Source organism: Lactuca sativa, chromosome 7 (genome assembly GCF_002870075.4).
Source record: "Lactuca sativa cultivar Salinas chromosome 7, Lsat_Salinas_v11, whole genome shotgun sequence".
In the NCBI taxonomy this organism is placed as follows: Eukaryota; Viridiplantae; Streptophyta; class Magnoliopsida; order Asterales; family Asteraceae; genus Lactuca; species Lactuca sativa.
Genome location: NC_056629.2, coordinates 168,279,973 through 168,302,015, shown reverse-complemented (window position 1 = coordinate 168,302,015; position 22,043 = coordinate 168,279,973). Strand labels below are relative to the sequence as shown.

Below are 22,043 nucleotides of genomic sequence, written 5' to 3'. Positions count from 1 at the left end.
ATGATTGATCTTTCTATTGCTTTTCCTTGTCCTGTAAAAAGCTCACCAGGACCCAAACAACTTTGGGTTCCTAAATCTGCTTAATTTTTGCAGATTATACGTGATGAGCAGTTCGAAGGCGAATGATATATTGATAATGAATGCTCGTGTCACATGAAAGGAAAGAATGAAGAGCTAACAGAGTTTCATGCTCTCAAAGATGACGGATGTGTCAAGTATCGAAACAACTCTTATGGCACGATAAAGGTCTATGGGATGATTACAAATGGAGATTTCTCAATCCATAAAGTTGCCTATGTGGAAGGATTGCAACACAACCTAATCAGGGTTTCACAATTGGTTGTGGGAACTGGTCTGAAGGTTTCATTTGATGGTGAAGGATCAGAGATCATAGGGAAGAAAACGAAAACAATTCTTCTAAAGTCGCAGCGAAACAGAGAGATGTATCCACTTAATATAAATCTGATACAAGGGAAGCCTGTTGTATGTCTATTAACTGAGGCTCACTCTGATGAAAGCTGGTTATGGCACCGAAGACTCTCGACCTCAACTTTAAAGATATCAACAAGATCGTTATTGGTGATCATGTGAGAGGTCTTCCCCTCTTGAATTTTGATAAGGAGCATCTATGTGATGCATGCGAAATAGGAAAGCAAAGCAGAAAGAGTCATCCAACTCTTTTAAATACAAAGATCATCGAGCCTCTTGAGCTTCTTCATATTGATCTTTGTGGACCATCTGCAATTGAGAGTGTTGGCGGTAGTGAGTTCATACTTGTTATTGTTGATGATTTTTCCCGTTTCACTTGGATATATTTTCTTAAACAAAAATCAGAGGCTACTCCAAAACTGAAGAACTTCATAAAGCGAGTGGAAGTTCAGATGCGATAGCTGGTTCGTAACATCAGAAGCGACAACGGATTGGAATTCAAGAACAAAGATTTTGAAGAATTTCTAGCCGGAAAGGGAGTTACACACAACTTCTCTGCTCCTTACACTCCACAGCAGAATGGAGTAGTCGAAAGACGCAACTGATCTTTATGTGAAGCAGCCCGAACCATGTTTTGCTTCGCTTCTCTTCCTCTTTATTTCTGGGTCGATGCTATTGCTGCTGCTCTCTATACCTAGAATTGATCCTTTCCCAATAAGTGATTTTCTATCACTCCATATTAAATTCTCAATAATCGCAAACCTAAGGTAAAGTTTTTTCTTGTCTTTGGTTCCAGGTGTGTTTCATCTTCAACTCCAAAGAGAACCGAAACAAATTTGATGTGAAAGCTAATGAAGGTATTTTCTTGGGATACTCTTTAGCCTCCAAGGCATATAGGGTTCTCAAAAAAAGGTCAAAGAAGTTAAAAGAAACCTATTATGTCACGTTTGATGACAGTTACATGAAGAAATTCCAATCAAGTGAAGGTTCCACGGAGGAAATTTTTCCTGTTACTGGTAAAGTCACGACACCAATATCCAACCTGTTTGAAGAGTACATGTTGCTTTTTGATGAACAAGAAAAGGCCATCCACTCTGAAGCGAATGTTGCCGATAAAAAATCAATAACCTCATAAAGATAATCATTGATGCTACAAAAGACATGGAAAGTGAGCCCAGAGTCAAAGAGAAGCTCGTGCTTCAAGCACGCCAAAAGATAGCACTTCAAAAGACAGCACGCCACTGCAGGGTGAGGATTCGCCTCCATCAAGTAATCAAGCTTCCCCTCTCCAGGGGGAGAACTCATCTCCAACCAAGAACCATGAAAGTCCAATCGAGGGGGAGAATTCTGAACCTGATGTTGAAACCGTCTCATCATTCGAGGGGGAGAATCATAATACAAATGATAATTCGGAAGATCAGTCAGAATTCGAAGACGATATAAATGCTAAACTAGATCCAGCCTATGATCCAGATTACCCTCCACTCACTAAATGGACAAGAGATCACCGAAAACACAAGTGATTGGTGAATCATCTGAGGGAGTCCTTACATGCTCTTAAGTTAAAGCGAAACAAATTGCTTTATTCTCACAAGTGGAATATTGCATGTTTAATTCGTTTGTCTCCAAGATAGAACCGAAAAACGTCTACATTGCACTCGATCATTCTGATTGGGTATGGGCTACGCAAGACGAACTCAACGAATTTTAGAGAAACCGAGTCGAGAAACCGAGTCTGGAGACTGATTCCTACTCCAAAGGATGCATCTGTAGTTGATTTAAAATGGTTATTCCGTAATAAGATGGATAAAGAATGGAATGTGATACGGAACAAAGCGAGACTTGTAGTGAAAGGATATTTTCAGGAAGAAGGGATCGATTATGAAGAAACCTTTGCCCCAGTTGCGAGGTTAGAATCTGTGCGTATCTTTCTGGCATACTCTACACATTAGAATTTTGAAGTCTTTCAAATGGACGTTAAGTGCGTTTTCCTGAATAGGGCATTAGAAGAAACTGTATATGTTGAACAACCACCAGGTTTCGTGAATGAGAAATATTCTGATCATTGCTACATTCTCGACAAAGCAGTTTATGGTTTAAAGCAAGCCCCTAGAGCCTGGTATGAAACTTTAACTCGTTTTCTAAAAATGTCTAAAATCAAACAAGGTTCGGTTGACCCAACCTTCTTTCACAAGAAAGAGGGTGACCACCTAATGATAGTCCAAATTTATGTCGATGACATCATCTTCGGTTCCACGAATCCCATCTTAACAGTTGCATTCCGAAAATTGATGGAGACAAAATTTGAGATGAGCTCAATGGGTCCATGTAACTTTTTCCTTGGCCTGAACAAAAAGACATTGCTAGCAAAATTTGGCATGATGGGAGACTCAAGAGTAAAGGTTCTAATGGCGTTCGGGACGAAGCTGACACCATCCCTGGATAAACGAGCTATTGACATGACCCTTTATCGTCAGATAATAGGGTTACTAATGTATCTTATAGCTAGTAGACCAGATATCATGTTTTCTGTTTGTTGTTGTGCCAGGTTCCAAGACAATCCACGCGAACCTCACATGGTGGTTGTTAAGAATATCCTCATATATTTGGAGCTAACCTTGTCTCTCGGAATATGGTATCCAGCCAAATCAGGCTTCTTTGTTCAAGCATTCTCTGATGTCAATCTTGGAGGATGTGGTCTAGACCAAAAGAGCAGAACTGGAGGTTGTCAATTTCTTGATGGTAAAATTGCCAGCTGGCAATCCAAGAAAGAAACTTTTGTATCTCTATCTATTGTCGAAGCTGAATATATTGTCGCGGCATCCTGTACCTCACAAGTCGTCTGGATCCAAACCCAACTAAGAGATTATGGCACGAACATGAAGAAAATTGCCCTATATTGTGACTCAGAAATTGCAATCCGTATTTTTCACAACCCAGTGTGGCATTCCAAGACAAAACACATTGCACTATGATATCATTTCATCAAGGATCACGTAGAAGATGGTAATGTTGAAGTTCACTTCGTTCGATCTGCTGATCAATTGGCTGACATTTTCACGAAAGCTTTGCCTGAAGCAACCTTCAATAGAATACTCCAAGGCTTAGGAATGATGGAAGCTGAATCAGTATCGAACCCATCTTCGCTTCATTAAGCTTCACTTTCACTTTTGCAACTTTAAAATTTAACAAGCGAAATAGAGCGAACGCTCGATCTATTTCGGTTCTGGTTTTTTTGGTAACCGAATTGTACCGAACGCTCGATATATTTCGCCTCATCTATATAGAGGCGAACATTCGCCTGATTGTTTATATATATATTTTGTACATTTTTTTTTGCCTTTTTCAAAAATATCTAAAATTCAAAAAAATTAATATATATATATATATATATATATATATATATATATATATATATATATTACTTTTCAGATCTATCAAAAAACAAAAATATTTTCTTGTATTTCCTTTGGATTCTATCAATCTTGTTGCTTGTAACAACTATGAATTATGGGGAAGGAATATATTCTTACTCTATATACTAGCTAAGTGTCCCTAGAAGCATGCTGATACATGTTGTCCAAAGCCTTACAAACTCTAAGTGAAGCCTTACTGAATCGATATATACAAATAGTTTCTTCCCAATCAAGTTGCAAAAATCACTTAAGTAATGAGCTACCTTAGTCTTCTAACATTGAGTTAAGAGTTATCTGCTCACTCCTTCTTATATAGCAGAGGTACTTTCGGTTCCTTAACCACCTTTATACTTTTCTCCATCTCATTACGTTTCATAATCGTAACCCTTGAGACTCTCTGTATTTACCACTGAGGTTTATGGTTACACAAAATCTGTGTTAAAGATCTTAGTTTCGTTTCACCACGTACTAAGTGAAACCCACAATCCAATGTCTTAACTGAATTGACGGTGAACAATCAAATGTTCTAGTTTTTCACCCATGTATTAACGAAACCACATTTGTGGTCGGTACCATGAAAACTCTTTTATTTCACTTTATGAGATATTTATGAAATGTTCCAACACAAGGACATTTCTACCCAAAAGATCCAGTTTTAATTTTGTTTTGAGATTTCTATATTATCACCAAGTCACTGAAAAATGAACCACCTACTTGATGTTTTGGCTATACTGTTCACACAAGTACTTCACTTAACTTTCGGTCCTATATCAAGGTCCGTAGTTTAGTTGAAGCGAGACCCACCATCGTAACCGGATATTGAAAAGATTCTTGTCATTGCTTCTTAACAAGCATTTGATCGTACATCAATGGCAAACCACACAGACACATCTCGGTCTATCTTGACTTTGAAGGAAGTGATTCGTGCCCCGGATCCACAGTTTCGCATCTTTAAAGACATCACTAATATAACACATAAATAACTTGCTTTATTTCTTTTTCTTTGGCACATTCTTGCACGAAGTTCTTTATGATCTTCCAAAATCTGGTTCGTTGTTTCAATGGCAATTTTTTTTATTTGTTGTTATGCTTCTACAACACAACGGTGGTCTTATTATTAAAGAAGTAATAGGTGTCCAATCAATCTTCTTGGCATATAAGGCAAAATGGGAGAATTGGTTTCGAAAAGGAATTTGAAACAATTGGTTACTCTATAGAGAAGTTGAATGGATAAGATTTTGAAACGGGCGCGTGAATTTGAAACGTTAACCCTATCATCATGGCGCCTGACACGCTTTCTGCGGAACGACAGTTGTCAAATCGCTACTTTTTAGACGTCATCTCAGAACGTCACGCTATCATCATTAAGAGAACTTTCACTCTTTTGGAAATCGTACAAAGGATTTTCCTTCATTCCGTTCTCACTTTTACAATCTTCTCAAGGCGATTTCTTCTCTTCTATTGTTTATCTTCTTCACCAAGTTTCAAAAATGGCAAACTCTTCTTCCATTCAAGAAAACACCGCTCAATCCTCTCTCCTTACAATCAAGCCCAACTAGAATCTAATTATCAACTTGCTGCCTTTCTCCTATGATCCCTACATGTTGCAAGTTGTTGAATGTCTAAAATACTCACCATTGGTGATTGCTATTACCAAAGTCAACTTTGTTCCAATGTCTCTCCTTTCACAAGTTTATTCTTCTACAAAATACATCAAGGCCGATGAAAGAATTACATTTGAGATCTTTGATAAGAAGACTTCAGTCTCGAAGGCTAGATTTTGTTCTCTTTTAGGGCTACCTTCTGACGAATCATTGGTGAACCCCGACTCGATTTCTACGGTACAACTCTTAGAGATGTTCTACAACATGGGGTATAATGACATTCTCACTACTATTACCAACGTTAAGAATTCCTGACTTCCTCCTCAATGGAATGGATTGTTTACTCTTTTATCATAGAGTTTTTATGAATGTTCTGCAGGATCTAATGGTGCTAGCAAGGTTTTCAAGACCATTCTCTATGGTCTGTATCATGGAATCAACCTTAACTATGGGTCGATTCTCTGGGCATAGTTGATTCAAAGTTTGAATTCTTCATCTCGCCACACTGAGATTTCTTGTGGGAGATTCTGGACGACTATCACTCAACGAGCAATGGAGAAGTTCCAAGTTCCAGTTATGGCAGATTCCTTAAAATCTAAGATTTCTACATTTCACACCACAAAATCATTGTGGCTGAATTCACCAAATTTTCTTTTATAGGTTCAATTTTGGAGTCCATGTATGAGTGTGTTTCAAAGGCCAACAAGCTAATTAGTGAGTACAAAAAGCTTCCAGACACGGGGCCAAGACCTTTAACCCCAGAGATGCAACAATCACTTGATATGATTGATAAACCAGCTAAACGGGGCAAGAAAGGTGATACTAGGAAGAAATTTCAAGAAGGGACCTCTTCTAAACCTGTCATACCAAAGAAGCGAAAGGGTTCCACTACAGACCCTTCGGCTCCTAAGAATAGAAAGCTGAAAAAGATGGCACACAAGACAAAAGCTCCATCATCTAGTGACAGTGACTACTTTCCTTCAGATCAAGATGTTGAAGTTGAACAAGAGCCGGAGCAAGATAAGTCTAATGATTCGGTTCGAGAAGTCTCTCCAGAGGTAATCCCTACTAACACTATTTCATCTCCACCTCCTTCTCCTCATCACACTACCATTCCCATTTCAATCGCTCCATGCCCTCCTCCAACTTCCGCTCAAATTCCTTCTTCTATACCTCTACCACCACCATTATTCACCGAAGCAACCACCACTACTACTTCTATTGTACCTACACCTCCTGTCAACGCATCTGATGTGGGGGCACAAACTTCAGTTGTTGAAATCCCCATTACCTCCACACCTTTGTCACCAATCAACTCGGAGGAATCAGATACTATTCTCGGTGGCACTGATATGGATTTTTATACGTTTCACTACAATCCCTACACTGTTCAAAGTGATGACGATGATGATGCCCCTATCACCAAGAGACATCTCAAGGAGTGAAATGAGAAGCTTGATACTTTGCTCGCCTCTTCGTCTCAATCCTAAAATTCGGCATATTTTGATGCTGCTATTCAAGCTTTAGTAGCCACTTTGGTTCAGCAGCATGAAACTTCAATCGACAAAGAAACCAAAGCCGTCGATGAATCCACTAAGACAGTGACCGAAAAAGTCAAAAAACTAATGGTCGATACTAAAGCATTCTTACAGTCTCTACAAGCTAAGTTGTAGCAACATGTAAACATAGTGAATTCCTCTGTCGAAAAGCTTGTTTCTTCTCTCCAATCCAAACTAGTAAAGCTTGAAACTGTTCGCTCTAACATCCAATTTGATCACTCGACACTCAATAAGTCTATCCACTCTCGTCTAGACAAACTCCAGGCTGATCTAGCTATGGAAAATAAAGTGATGGATGAGCTCGCTCAACAAGCCACTTCACTCAAAACTAAGTCTATCAAGCTCACCCAAGCCCGGAAGGAGAATGATGATCTCACAACCGAATGAGAAACTGTGAAATCCTGTGTTGCTGATGTTCATGCTCTTCTAGTTGATCTCCTGGATGCCCATGATACAGTTCTAACAATCACCATCAGGAGGCGTTTGGCAGAAAAACTACATCCAACTCTTGCAGTTCTGAGCAGAATCAAGGGTGTTTCGGAGGCGGACGTCCCTCCAAAACAAGGGGGAGAAGCTAGTCAAGCTCCACCAAAACAAAACCCCAAAAGCTAAACTCCAACAGCCGAAAATCCTCCACCTCCTCATGTTAAACCAAGTGTCACCACAAAACCGAAGGATACTGAAGCTTCGGGTTCCACTGTTCAAGATAAAGGAAAGAAAATTGTTGGTGAAAGTGGAGAAGAAGAAGATGTGAATCAAGAAGGGTCGTTAAAGCAAACCGGTTAAACCGAAGAGAGGGAAAGAAAAGCTAAAGCTGTCCATGACATTTTGGAACGAAGTAAATCTATTTTTCCATTATGGACATTGGAAAACCCGCTTAAGGAAGCGATTGAATCCCCAAGTACTCATTGGCTTGAACCAGTCATTTCCTTTGACTTGGTTAATTCTAAAGACATGCAATTTGATATGTCGATCACTCAAAAGGCATTCCTTTTTCATTGTTTTGAGCCAATTGCTTATGTTCCCTCACCTGACCCGAAGGTTGATGGAGATCTAATTGATTACTACCTTGCTTTCTCACAACCTCAGTTTTTGACCTAGAATGCAAAGAAGATTACCACGGTTAAGGTTTTGAAGCCAGTTGCTGCGGGGAAGTTTATCAATGTGAAGTTCTGTGTTACTCGTGGTTTGGATGATTCAGTTCATGAATTTTCCCTTGCTGATTTGCCGAATCTCAACCCTCATGACTGGATTCTGCTGACTAACATTTTGTTGTGAAAAGAGCAGAAGTACGAACCCATTCTTGATCACATAAAGAGAATATCGGTTTAGTATATACATGAAGTAGTGAAGCTAGATCAGGCGATTGCTTCATCTCTAAGGAAGAATCCCATTGTCAGACCCATTGGCAAGGTTAGTGATGTGAACAAGATGAGTATGGGCTCCTACATTAAAGTGCATGTTCGCTTTGTCAAACAAGCATATATTTTCCAATGTCGCTCTTGATCACATTTTGGATATAATCAACAGATGTAAATCCAATGATGATGATGCAAAGAAGATCTTCAATGACATGATTATGTGGTATATCAGCTTTCGTCGCACTATTCTAGCTATTATACCGAAGTTGTTCAAAACAGTAAAGAAGACAACTCAGGTTCTGCAACAGTAATCTCTCGCCTAAATTGACACAAAGGGGGAGATTGTTGAGTTATGAAGTGTTGCGTCATTGGGCTTTTGTCTAGGTCCATTATATTCTCGGTTATGGGCTTGTCCATCCGTATTACATTTATTAGGGTTTACTTTATATAGTGCATGCATGCATCTTAGTATGCATGCTTTTGATGGTTTTGGTCTCCGTGATTATATTGTAACCCTAGCACACCTCTACAGTAGCAATTCTTCATAGAGTTCTTCTGAGGTCGTGACTTATTAATCATTCGACATAAGCATTGATTCATTTGGTGTTCTTATTTACATTGTGTTCTTGATTTATTTGTTTAAGAATCTTATCGATCTAAATTTTTTTATCCCATCAATTGGTATAAAATTTGTTTAAGAATCTTATCGGTCTAAATGTTTTTATCCCATTAATGGTTAAAGTCAAAGTCAACGGTCAAGATCAACAGTCCATGTTGACCCAACTCGTCAAGTGCACCAACAAACACGTCTAGTTTCTATAGAAATCAGGTGGTCGGGAAAATCCCAGCCAACACGTCGTGTTGGCTTGCAAACACACCGTGTTTGCCCGAGCTTAATCCATTCAGCTGTTCCTACGATTCCAGCGACTCCAAGACTCATGTTTAAACTCAAATGTCAAAAAGGATAAAGTTTCCAACTTTACCCTTTGGGGCCACTCCAAGCATTCAAAAACCTATCCACAAGGCTTGAAGATTCAATGGCTTAACCAATAAGCACAAAATCGTTGAGATCTAAAACCCAACCTCTCGAGAAGAGATTCTAGCATCAAAATCAACCCAAAGGTTGGTGCTTGAACCCAAAATGGGTCAGAAAGGGGAAATATGACCTAAAATCCATGCATGAAATCAAAACTTGGCCAAAGACCAGATCCACACCACTACAAGGTCACCTTGACCTAGAGATTCATAAAGTTGCAAACTTTATGAGATCCATCCATTGCAACATCCAAGAATAAGGAGAAAAGGGACAAAACTCAAGATCTAGGTACATAGAGGAAGAAAAATCGGATCTTTGACACTTACAAAGGTCCAGAAGAGAGCCAAGTTGAAGATGACATCTTTGCTTGGTAGATCCTTGCTTCCTTTTCCAACTTTCTTCTTTTGCTCCAAAATACCACACTAGCTCACAAATGAGACAGAAGGGTGATTAGGGTTCACAAGGACCGATATGGGGGGTTTGGAGGCTGATTAAAGATCATCCCTAGGGTATTAAGGGGGTTATATAGGGTGCAAAACCCTAAAATTTAGGGTTTCTTATCCAACCGCCAGCACGCCGAGTTTAACTTCACCAACACGTTGTGTTGGTCCATAAAAATACATTGCCCAAAATTCCTTCAACACGTCGTGGTGAGGCTTCCACCACGTCGTGTTCTAATGGAAAAACAAGCTAAAAGGAATAAATATCATACCTGGAACTCGAAATGCTACAACTCTCCCACTTGGACTATGCTTCGTCCTCGAAGCATGTTGTGGTGAACAAATCTGGATAATGCTCTCGCATCTCAGGCTCCGGCTCCCAGTTCCACTTAGATCCCCTCTGGTGCCGCCACCGTAACTTTACCAAATGTACTTCCTTGCTACGCAAAACCTTTATCTTCCTTTCCAGAATAACTATCGGCCTCTCGACATAGTTCAGGAGCTCATCAACTTGAATATCATCCAATGATACTACTGCATCCTCATCCAATATACACTTTCACAGCTAAGAAATGTGGAAAGTGCTATGAAGCTGACTGAGCTCCTTCGGAAGATCTAATCTATAAGCAACCTTGCCAACCCTGGTAATAACCCGAAATGGCCTAATATACCGGGGGCCCAATTTCCCCTCTTCCTGAAATGAATCACACCCTTCCAAGGTGACACTTTCAATAGCAACATGTCGCCGACCTGAAACTCCAACTCATATGGGTGTCGGTCAACATAGCTGTTCTGCCGACTCTGAGCGATCTGCAATCTCTGCCTGATGTGGTGGATCATATTTGTAGTCTGAAGGACCACATCGGTCCGCCCCGTAAACCTATGACCAACCTCGACCAAACAGACTGGGGTATGACATCTCCGCCCATACAAGAGCTCAAAATGTAACACCTTAAATTTCAAGACAAATTGTTTTCATTTTTAATTCTCAAAATATTACTCATAAATTCCAATCATCACAAAAATTATAAGTTATTACCAAACAATATCAGAGTATCCCAAAAACCTCAAATCTCCATAAGCCGACGGATGTGTACAATCATGCCTCCGCCTTCCCGGAATCTATAAAAGCACCTAAAACACATTTAACTCAACACATAAAGCACGAAGCTTAGTTAGTTCCCCAAAATACCACATACACAGATAATTAGGTTCTCATGGTTATGTCTCGATAAGGACTCTCCGGTCATGTGTCTAAGTGAAGAGCCTCCACTCTCACGGCTCGGTATGAACCCTCCGGTCATATCTCAACATATATAAAGAATAATATAACAACATAAGTCACAAAGACATAACGCAGGATAACACATAAAGCAGATAAGACAGTTCGGACAGTAATACAAATAAAACCCTCCGATCAATAATATAAATAAGACCCTCCATTCAACAACATAAAAAGGACCCTCCGGTCAGTAACACAAATAAGACCCTCCAGTCACTCATGCATTACCACACAGGTAATTATAGTGAGAAGAGCCACCTCAATCGCTACACAAGAAATCCTACAATGTTTCTACCACTGCGCACTAGCTCCTGAGCTAGGCCAAAATAACCCAACACCATAATCAAAAACTACACAAGGCTACACTCCAATAGTACGCTCCAAAGATGTCCCCACCCAAACAGGCTCACAATGACCCAAACCCAATGCGCCCACCAAGGCCCAACCAAGAGATCCACAAAAGGGCCCAATAATGGCCCATTTTCCAAATTCGGCCCAACCCTATATGGGCCTTATCCTAAGCCCAATCCTTCTCTTAGCCCATAATAATCTCAGATGGCCTAGAGGCCCAAACAGAAGGTCCAAACCAAACGACCCAAGGATACGAAGCCCAAAATGCAATCAAGCCGACAATGAGGCTACGCGGGGCGTACCTCCCGTGGTATGCTCAGCGTACACACGAATCCTGATTGACGAAACTAGACCAGTATGCGGGGCATACTGGGACTTACGTGGGGTGTATTGCTCAGGTCCAGAAACTCTATTTTCGACTTAGCCACTTCATCCCAAAGCATCCAAACCTTAGGGAAGCTTCATTACAAGCTCCTAACTGATAAAGTTGGCAACTTTATCAATTACATGTCTTAATGGGACCCAACTCAAAAAATAACCATTAAGACTCTCTTAAATCATTTAACACATGCATAAAGAGGTCTAGACGACCAAGTTCTCATTTTTATGAATCAAGGAAACCCAATACACTTAAAAGGACAGGAGATTTGCTCTGGAGTTCACCAAACTCAAAAAGTTCTAATCTTCGGAAATAAAACCCTAAAATGGACCCAAAACAAGAACTAGCACAACAATGAGCAAGTTTCAAACTTGATACCGCCGAAAGATGCACTAATAAGAGTAGAACATAGATCCAAAAGCTAGATGAACAAGCTATCCTCTTTCAAGACTCCTTCTTCACCAAAAACACTCAAATGAGCCACAACACTCACACAAGCTAGGGGAAATGAGATTAGTGTTTGAGAGGGCTTGGAGACTGGAAATGGTGGCTGAAAATGAGGCCATCATGTTCCTTAAATAGGGTCACCTCAAAATATTAGGGTTTACACTCTAAGCCTAGTACGCCCAGCCTACCCTCTGGTATGCCAAACATGCTAGGTTGTCTCACCGTTCATGCTACGCACATGAGCATGCTGCGCATACACAAGTGTACACCCCGCATACCAAATTGCCACCCATTTCTCAATAAGGACTAAACTTGCCAAAACTTCAACTATCATAACTTCTTCATTATAACTCAATTTCCAACGAACCTTATATCCACGAAAAAGGTGGCGAGAAGCCTTATGCTTCTAGCAACTCATCATCGCCTTAAAACTCCACGAACAAAAACCCAAAATTCATAAAAGATCGAGTCAACGCCTTCATCGATACTGTTGGGCCCTAAAGCACAACTTGAACCCTTTCATCACACAACCTACCTTATCCATATCCAAAAAGGGACTAAACCTCTCTCCTTGAAAGCATCAAAACATTCTCATGATCGGATTATGACCCACTATCCTTGAATCGTAAAATGATCTGAAACAGGATGTTACAACTCTCCCCCACTTCAATTTGATTTCGCCCTCGAAATCGCTCCTTGTCAATACTCAGGTTAAACCAAACAACCTGGGAATTGCATCCGAAAAATCGGAACATAAAATGATCTCCCCAAGACAACTAACACCAATTAGAACCCTCCAACTCAAAGAAGAACGAACCCTTTGCCATTGTAGAACTAGCTCTACCACTCCAAATCATGGAATCGATAGTGGTCTGTTTCCTCAACAGACCGCCCATGCAAAATATCACCATGTCAATCGCTTATCGAATAACAGACCCGATAAAACGCTTCCAACCCTAATTAACTTGTTGCGACTGATGGAAACAAGTCAATGACCATAATCAATTGTTGATCGCTTATGCCTGATATACTAGTCGATCCTGACCGAAACTCAAAAGGAACAGAGGGGTCACCTTGCACCAAGGACCAACCACCGATACTGCTATTAGAACCCATCTGAAGAATGAACCTCAATACTCTACCCTCAAACACTAAATGAAAGCCTTCCAATCCAAATGGAAACTGAAACCCTACACTAGATCTAACCTCCCGTCAGATATAACCATCCCACTACCAATACCAGGACAATTCAGCTCCGGCCCCGAACTAATTGACCATGCGCGACCGAAACTATCCACTGATATCCAAAAACATAAGCCCCAGTTACTCTCCAATGCTTAAAACCAAATCCGAGTACAAGATCGAATCTTGACCCAAAGTTGAACCGCCAAGGCTACCCTAGCACATTCGACAATACGACTCCACAGCCGCTCAATCCAACAACGCTATCTCAATCAATCACATTGTACACACAATCACTAAGTTTTTTTACCCCAAGAACATATTACAACCGATATGTAGTTGCACATCATCACCGACCTCTATCGTCTATGGCTTACTAATTCCATGCATGATGTGATCCTCCCCAAGCCAAATGAACCGACCCACCCAGGTCTAAAACACCCGATGGAAACCATAACCACTCAAAATTAAATCCATCTGAAAATCTGAAATCCCAACCTGCCTATCCTTTACATAGATAGAGCCAATCTCAAACACAAGAGTCTGGTCTGAAAACAAAAATTGAAACCACTCGTTTCCAATCTGATACTCAACTCATGACCCGAGATCCGTGAATCTACGTGTGCATTACACTCCAATCCTTCTGGTTTGCGACATCCCCTCCCTAAATCGAGATATAACGGTTCCCGACCATCATTAAGACCCCAGTCTCGCCCCTAGTCCGGCCACGAAGTTCCTAAAGACTTAAAAGGCAAGGCTACCCAAGCCAAAGAACCCCTCTATTTCATACACTGACTAGTGAATGCTATGGCTCCCTGCAGCCTTACAACACTTTCTCACTAACTAGTGAATGCTACGGCTCCCTGCAGTTCTATGACACTCGCTCACTCACCATGGGCTCACCCTATGGTCCTTCCCGACAGTCACAAATGATTACTCCCACCTAGATCCATCCACTCTCTTACAACCTCACATCTGCTAGTTTACCGAACAGTCTCACAATCTCATTATCAACCCATCACCATATTGAGTTCACTAAACTCAGGCTCCGTGATCCAATCATAAATAGGTGCACACACCAACTCAGATTAATCATCATTACTCTTTGACGAAAATTATCATAAACAAAGCACTTTCCCTCAATACAATTTACACCCTTGGACAATCACTGTTTGGTGACAAATAATTGATGGGTCCACAACTAGCATAGATAATCGCTCGATGCTTCATTTGTCATCAAACAAACCCGAGTCTTATAATAATCCTAGATTCCAACAATTCAGGGCATCATACTTGGAAACCCCGATACACCATCATAGAACCTCACAATAGCTCGTCAGGACCGCTGATCTTCAACTACACAACTCGAAGCCTTCGAAGTACTCCAACTCCTTAATGATGTACGGAAAAATCATCAATCACTGAAAACGCGTTGATAATAATCCAAAACCCCAAAACTACTTATCAAATCCATGTGAAACCACACGTACCGACTCTGAAGTTAATTGAAAAATAAACTGCTGCACCTCCTGAAGTATAGATAGCAATATATACGTCGAACTAACAAATCTCTCAACCATCGAAACTTGAACTCAACAACCCAACCACCTCCAAACTCGAACATTAGCGAATCTGAAAGAAACACCGACCACATTAGGATCCATGACCAACGGCTATCTACCATGAAGACACTTATTCATTCCTGGGCACCTACAACATGCATCATCTCGCTCTGTACCTTGCCTTGACTACCTCCAAACCCTAGTCTCACATACCTGGACCGCAGATCCCTATAACCCAATCTCCTGAACCGAAACTTAAACAAACTGATAACTCTCCCAACAAAATGCCTAGTTCTCCCTCACTTAGGGTTTGAACCATCGCCAATTGACACACCAACCATACCACACTATGAACTGGATCATCCAATATACCATACCTGACTCTTGGGACGTACCACGCAACACTCGATGATCTTCTAGATAAATACCAATCAAATCCAAGTATTCTGAATTTTAGATGGAGATCTCGGAAACTTCCCAATGTGACTGCCTCTGATCAACAAGAATCTCATATAGTAGCACAACCAGAACAGTTGCGCAACCAGATACTCTGACTGTCCTGAAATAGTATCAACTCTTTATCTAGAAATAATGAACTATCACCCGCTTCATGCTCTGGATACTCACCTAACAACTCATCACAAGAACCATATAGAAATAGGAGACCTCACTCACATAGTCGATTCACAACATAGACAACGAAGGTCATCATCCCAAGATACTCCCCATGGTTATCTGTAACTGTTGCTAGAATACGCCTTACCATACTCATTTGACGCGCATCCATGTCCTCGTCTTTTAGTGTCTACACTGATGACTCCCTCTCGGCATAAGGAATAACTCAAGGCACTCATACCATACAAATCCCTTTGTTGCTAATACCACAACTATCTGGTACCCCACGGGGTCTTCCTCTAATCTCTAAAATCAAAAGCTCACTCACCCTTCCTTCCAACACGGAAAGCATGATTAATATAATTCTCGTCATAGAAATTTCCCTCACACTCAATAGGCCGATCACTCAACTTAGACTGCAATCATCCACAACACATCATCTCCACTTCCTTTTTGAGTCCTGCGACTCCAACTGGCACCTCACCAGTCAAATCCCTCGAAGCCTAAACTCGATTTTTCCTCGCAAGGTATACTCCATTTAAGTTCAACCGACATGGCCCTCTGGCCCCACAAATTACCATATCTACTCTCAGTCTAAACAACCACAACCGGATAACCGGTAAAGACGGAAACACACTCTGCCACGAATCATGGTACCCAAACCATGTTATCTCCCCTCAACCTGCTACTTAGAACCTCTGGAATTCTCCTTTTTTCGAGTATGAGTCCTCTTCTTTCCGTAGTATGGGCCGAATACTAGCTTCCACATCTACCCATACTTTCCTCAACGGTCATCCCCAATTTCCTAAGTAGCTGCTCAACTTTCCCTATCGACTAATCTCATTCCACATGCTCGATCCCCAACAAATACTCACTGCTAAACAATGCACTCATCATACTGAAATTACTCCCTAGGATCTCCTAGGTTCTCACACTCCTTCGCCATCAGCTGCTAAAGATCCCTATCACTCATGAATTCCACAAAGCACAAAGCAAGCAACATCCGGGCATCAACCAACCTCCACCAGTACATAAAACCACTCTAGCATACAACTCCAACTGCTCAATCCACAGCACAAAAGGCATCACCAAAATCAGGAAATCCTACCTCACAGCTCCTCGGAAATCTTTAATCATACATATGCTGTACTACTAGCTCATATAACATGCATAAAGGCATCTCTCCTAAGCAGGCACACTAGCATGCAATACTGAGTAGATTCCTAGCCCTAAACTAGCATGCAGTGCTTGTAATATAAACCTTGGGCAGCGATGGACTTCGTGCCTATTCCTTAGGATGAATCCTTAGGAGCGAGTGATAGTTGATTCTTTGGTTAATCCTTAAGAAATGAATAAGATAATGGGGATTGGGTAATTGGGTTGATTGTTTGATGTTTAAGTATAATAAATTTATTTATTATGGGGTGAAAACCCTATACGCTCACTAGGCTCCCAAGCCTGACCCACTCGGTTTAATTGTATCACAGGTATCGATACGAAGTTGATTTACACTGAGAGATTAAAAGAGAAGTAGATCACTATTGTAAATGAATGTAAGTTTTGTTTATGCTTGTGTTTTTGTATTGAGAATGACATCCCAATGGTTTAATGAATAAAATACATTTCTTCGGAAATGATTTGATAACATATTTATCATGTTTTTCTGGGAACAAATTCCGCAACACTTTTAATCAAATGATTACTCTAAAATTATTTAAAAGCATAAATTAAACCGATCTTTTCTAGCCGTTAAATTAGGGATGTCACAGTTGGTATCAGAGCATTAGTTTAGGCGAACTAGGAATTTGTAGGATTTCTAGACTTAAACTTAGAATGCTAAGTGATGATTATGAGATGAGTGTCTGCTATATTTTAGACACGAGCACTAGTTTATTTTAGGAAAGATGCCTAAAATGCTTTTATGTACTAAATGCTATATGTTTGCCATATATGCTATTATTTGTTCGGATTTGTGGTCTGTTGCCGACCGGATCTGGAAACCTTATATGTGTAGGATTCTAAGCATATGATTACGAGATTAGAACTAACATGTAAACATTTCGAAGTGATAAGGAGATTTATATGTCTATCGTAAATAAAGCTTTCCTATCTTAATTTCTCGCCCAGTACACCAAACGTCTGCTTGGGTGTACAAAACGTTATGGTAAAGACTCGTAGAGAATTGAGTAGATGGAGGAAATGAAAAGCTTATGATAATGAATGATACCTATCAGAAGATATCGTAAGAGTGTTATCTTGCCTTTAGAATATGTCTAATAAAATAACGGAACGTTTAGAGGGATACGGTACGTCTGAAGTACACCTCCGATTGGCAGGATGATGAATGGTTGGTGTAATTATTGAAGTTGTCCCATCGTCTAGAATTTCGATCACCAACCAAGTTGAAGTAGAACTGATGATTGAAGATACGCATGGAAGAAGTCCTAGTAGAGTCTAGGAAAATTTTATGATTAATTGGACACATTCGTATGTGTTAAATTGTTTTGTGATATTAGGACTTGGGGACTGCGAGACAGTACTTGAGACGAGTATGAGTAGGTGTGAATAGTAGTAGAGATCTATGCTACTGGAAGCACAAGACTCACACTTGGATCAGGGAAAGTCACAAGGTTGCCAAGGAGCTAGTAATTGATTTCGTCTTATTCTAGTCTGTCGTTACAATCGTTTCGGTAATGACTAAGAAGATGATTATTATTCCAACCCTAATGGTCATATCAAATTGAGTCCGACTATGATGACTTTGTTACGTGGTTCAAAGAACCAAGTTCGATGTAGTATTTGACTTAAGCCGAATTGAAGTAAAGGATGATCAAATCGATAAATAAAAGTATCGTGTTCGTTGTTAAAGAAGTTGGGTTAGGTTGTGTTCTGACCCAAAGGGATAAAGTGATAACGTATTCATTGAGGCAATTGAAGGAGCATGAAAAGAACTAACCCACTCATGATCTGGAGTTGGCAGTGGTAGTATTTGTCTTAAAGATAGGGAGACACTATCTTTATGGTATTAAATGCAAACTTTTCACTGATCATAAGAGTCTTCAATATCTCTTTAATCAGAAGGAATTGAAAATGAGGCAACGGCGCTGGTTAGAGTTACTCAAGGAGTACGACTGTGAGATACTTTACCACCCTGGTAAAGCAAATGTTGTTGCTGATGCTCTCAGTCGGAAGGTAAATCTTGAAAAGAAAAGGCCAAGAGCGTTGAGAATTGAAGTTGTCTTGACAATTGTGGAAAGTATAAAGAAAGCTCAAGAGGAAGCTTTAGAGAAAAATGACCGAAAGGAAGAATGTTTGGGATAAAACGTTGGTGTTTGATACAAACAGTCAAGGACTGCGGGTATTCAAAGATAGGATTTGGGTACCTCAAACGGGAGGAGTAAGAGGTCTTCTGATGGTAGAAGCTCACAAGACCATGTACTCGATTCATCCCGGCAGTACAAAAATGTATAGGGATCTAAAACCCTATTATTGGTGGCCGACGATGAAGCTCGATGTTGCTAAGTATGTGGCCGAGTGTGTAACTTGTGCTAGGGTTAAAGCACAACATCAGAAACCGTATGGGAGTTTAGAACCTTTACATGTACCAATGGGTAAATGGGAAGATATTACCATGGATTTCGTAACTAAACTGCCCAGAACAAGGAACGGTCATGACATTATTTGGGTGGTTGTTGATCGCTTCACTAAGAGTGCGCATTTCATAGCAGCCAAAGAGAAATGGTCTATGGATAAACTTGCAAATTCATACGTGAAGGAAATTGTGAGGCTTCACAGTGTTTCGTTAACGATTGTATCCGATCGTGACAGCCGTTTTACCTCAAGGTTTTGGAGGAGTCTATAAGCAGAATTGGGTACCAAATTGTGTTTGAATACAGCTTACCATCCACAAACCGATGGTCAAATCGAACGAACAATTCAAACATTGGAGGATATGCTGAGAGCATGTACCCTGGAATTCCAAGGTAACTGGGGTAAACACTTAACTCTAGTAGAATTTTCCTATAATGATAGTTTCCACTCGAACATGTAGATGGCACCTTATCACGCTTTGTATGGGGAAAACTTTCGAATGCCGTCATGTTGGCTGGAAGCTGAGGAAAAGCAGTTTTTGGGACCTGAAATAGTCCACCAGACTGCTAAAAAGTTGAAAGTGATTAGGGAAAGGAGGTTAGCTACTCAAAAGAGCTATGCTAAAAAGAAAAGACAATCGATATCATTCGAAGTTGAAGATTCGGTTTTACTTAAAGTCTCGTCGTGAAAGGGACTTATAAGATTTGGTAGAAGGAAAAAAAATTGAGTCCAAGATTTATTGGACCATTTACAGTTCTTCTGAGGATCGGGAATCAAGCTTACAAGCTAGAATTACCGGAAGAACTAGAGGATATTCATAACACCTTTCGTGTGTGTTATTTAAGAAAGTTCACAGGAGATGTGTCCGACATAATTCCCATTTCTGAATTAAGTTTGGATGAAAGCAAGAGGTTGATTGAAGAACTTGAGGCAATCGTTGACCGTAAGACTAAGAAGTTGTGACACAAAATGGTCGATTTAGTTCTTGTGCGTTGGAAACATACGAATGGGCCAAATCTCACCTAGGAAAAAAACAGAGAGTGACATGATGAGTCGCTACCCGTATTTGTTTGTTGATGTGTGATTCCGGGGACGGAATCATTCTAAGGGGTAGAGAATTGTAATGCCCGTGTTTCTAGGCTACGCATTATTGACATAATAGTCTAGGTTAACCTTTGTAACTCATTTACAAGAAATGAAAAGGAATTATGTGAAAATTATGTGTTTTATGCTTAATTATTAGGGTTTAATTAATTAAGACTAAAAATGAGCATCGAAAACAAATATTAGATAAAGCTGGTATTTATTAAGAAAGTTTTAGTGGGCGTGACAAGGATTACGGATATATAAAGAATGCCGAAATCTGAGTTATAACGAAGAAGTTTTGACCTGTCAAAGTTTCGTGACAAAACCGACACGATGTCGAATGTCGTAAAAAGTGAGTTTTGGCTAAACTACTTTTTAGCCTTGGTGATCTAAACGAAAGTTGTAGTGTTCGTTAAGCCAAGAGTATGTATAAAAAGAACGCCCAAATCTGACTTCGTATGAGGAAGTTATAATGTTCGAAGTTTCAGCTTAGCAGTAGACAGCTAAAAACTCGAATTTTAGATCGATTGATTTTTAGCCAACACAACCTAAACGAGAATCGAAGGTCTCGTAAATAGTAGCACAACGGTAAAAAGTCTGACGAAAACGGACGTCGGATGAAGACGTTATGAATTTTCAACGGATTTCTTGTCTCGGTCTGTTAAAACTAATAATATAACAATTAAATTCAAAATTTGCCGACAAAGTCTAAACAAACGTTGTAAAGCGTAATTTTACCTATGCATGCATATAAAGAACATCAAAAACGGAGCTCGTATGCGAAAGTTATGGATTTTACAAGATTTGGCACGAAAATCGAGAAAATCCCCAAAACCGAGGAATTTAGCACACGTGGACTTCGGCCACGTGTCCTCGCTTCGCATCCGACGCGTGTCTGGAATGTTGCTGATTCATCCGAACCAGAGAGCTGATCTGAAGCGGTCCAGTAGAAGTGCGACACGTACCCTTTTCCCTCGTGCGTCCGAACCTTTGCAGGAGCCACGAGCCACCCACCTCGGACCCGGACTTCGGTCCAATCAGAAGTCTCCAGCGAGGCCTTCGCATGCGCAGCCCACGTGCGAGCAGGTGTTGCCCTCTTCGGATCTGCTACCACATGGCTTCTTTCTGGACCGTCCGATCAGCAGCTCGCATACTATAAATAGGAGGGTGCGAACCCTCCCGACTAAAGTTGAAAAAATTGGCAATTTTGGCCCCTTTTTCAATATTTTAGCAATTTTGACCTCCCCCAATGCCCCGAGATCATTTCCAACGCCCGTAACATGTCCCGGAGTGCCCGAGAACCTCGGGAAATTTATTTTTTCGGTTTTGAAGTCCGACCCTCGCAGAGCCCGGTTTCTCAATAAAACTCCCAGATTTATTAGAAACGATTGTTTTAGGCAACGAAGTGCTACCCGGTTATCATTAAATCATGTGAGTGTATAGTCACTTTCACCTTACACGTATATATGAAGTATTTTCTTTAAAATACGTGCTATGTGTAATTATATTAATTGTTTAATTAAGGTGACTGTTGAATAGATGTTTTATACAAGTTTTAAACTGTATATCTATTTTTATCTACAAATATGTTGGGTAAAACATGGGTAGATGATCTAGTCATCTAGCAGAGTATAGACAACGGCCACAGACTATTTTAGATAGTCCAGTGGAACGTTAGCAGACTTGTAATCGGTAGGCATGTT

The 22,043-nt window shown here is 40.3% G+C and overlaps 1 protein-coding gene across 1 annotated transcript; it reads left to right on the top strand.

Moving 5' to 3' along the window:
- The first annotated feature begins 6,126 nt into the window (after positions 1–6,126).
- On the top strand, positions 6,127–6,894 carry LOC111919116 (flocculation protein FLO11-like). The gene has a single exon (XM_023914732.1). It carries the CDS (start codon positions 6,127–6,129, stop codon positions 6,892–6,894), a length of 768 nt encoding a protein of 255 aa, XP_023770500.1.
- The last annotated feature ends 15,149 nt before the right edge of the window (positions 6,895–22,043 follow it).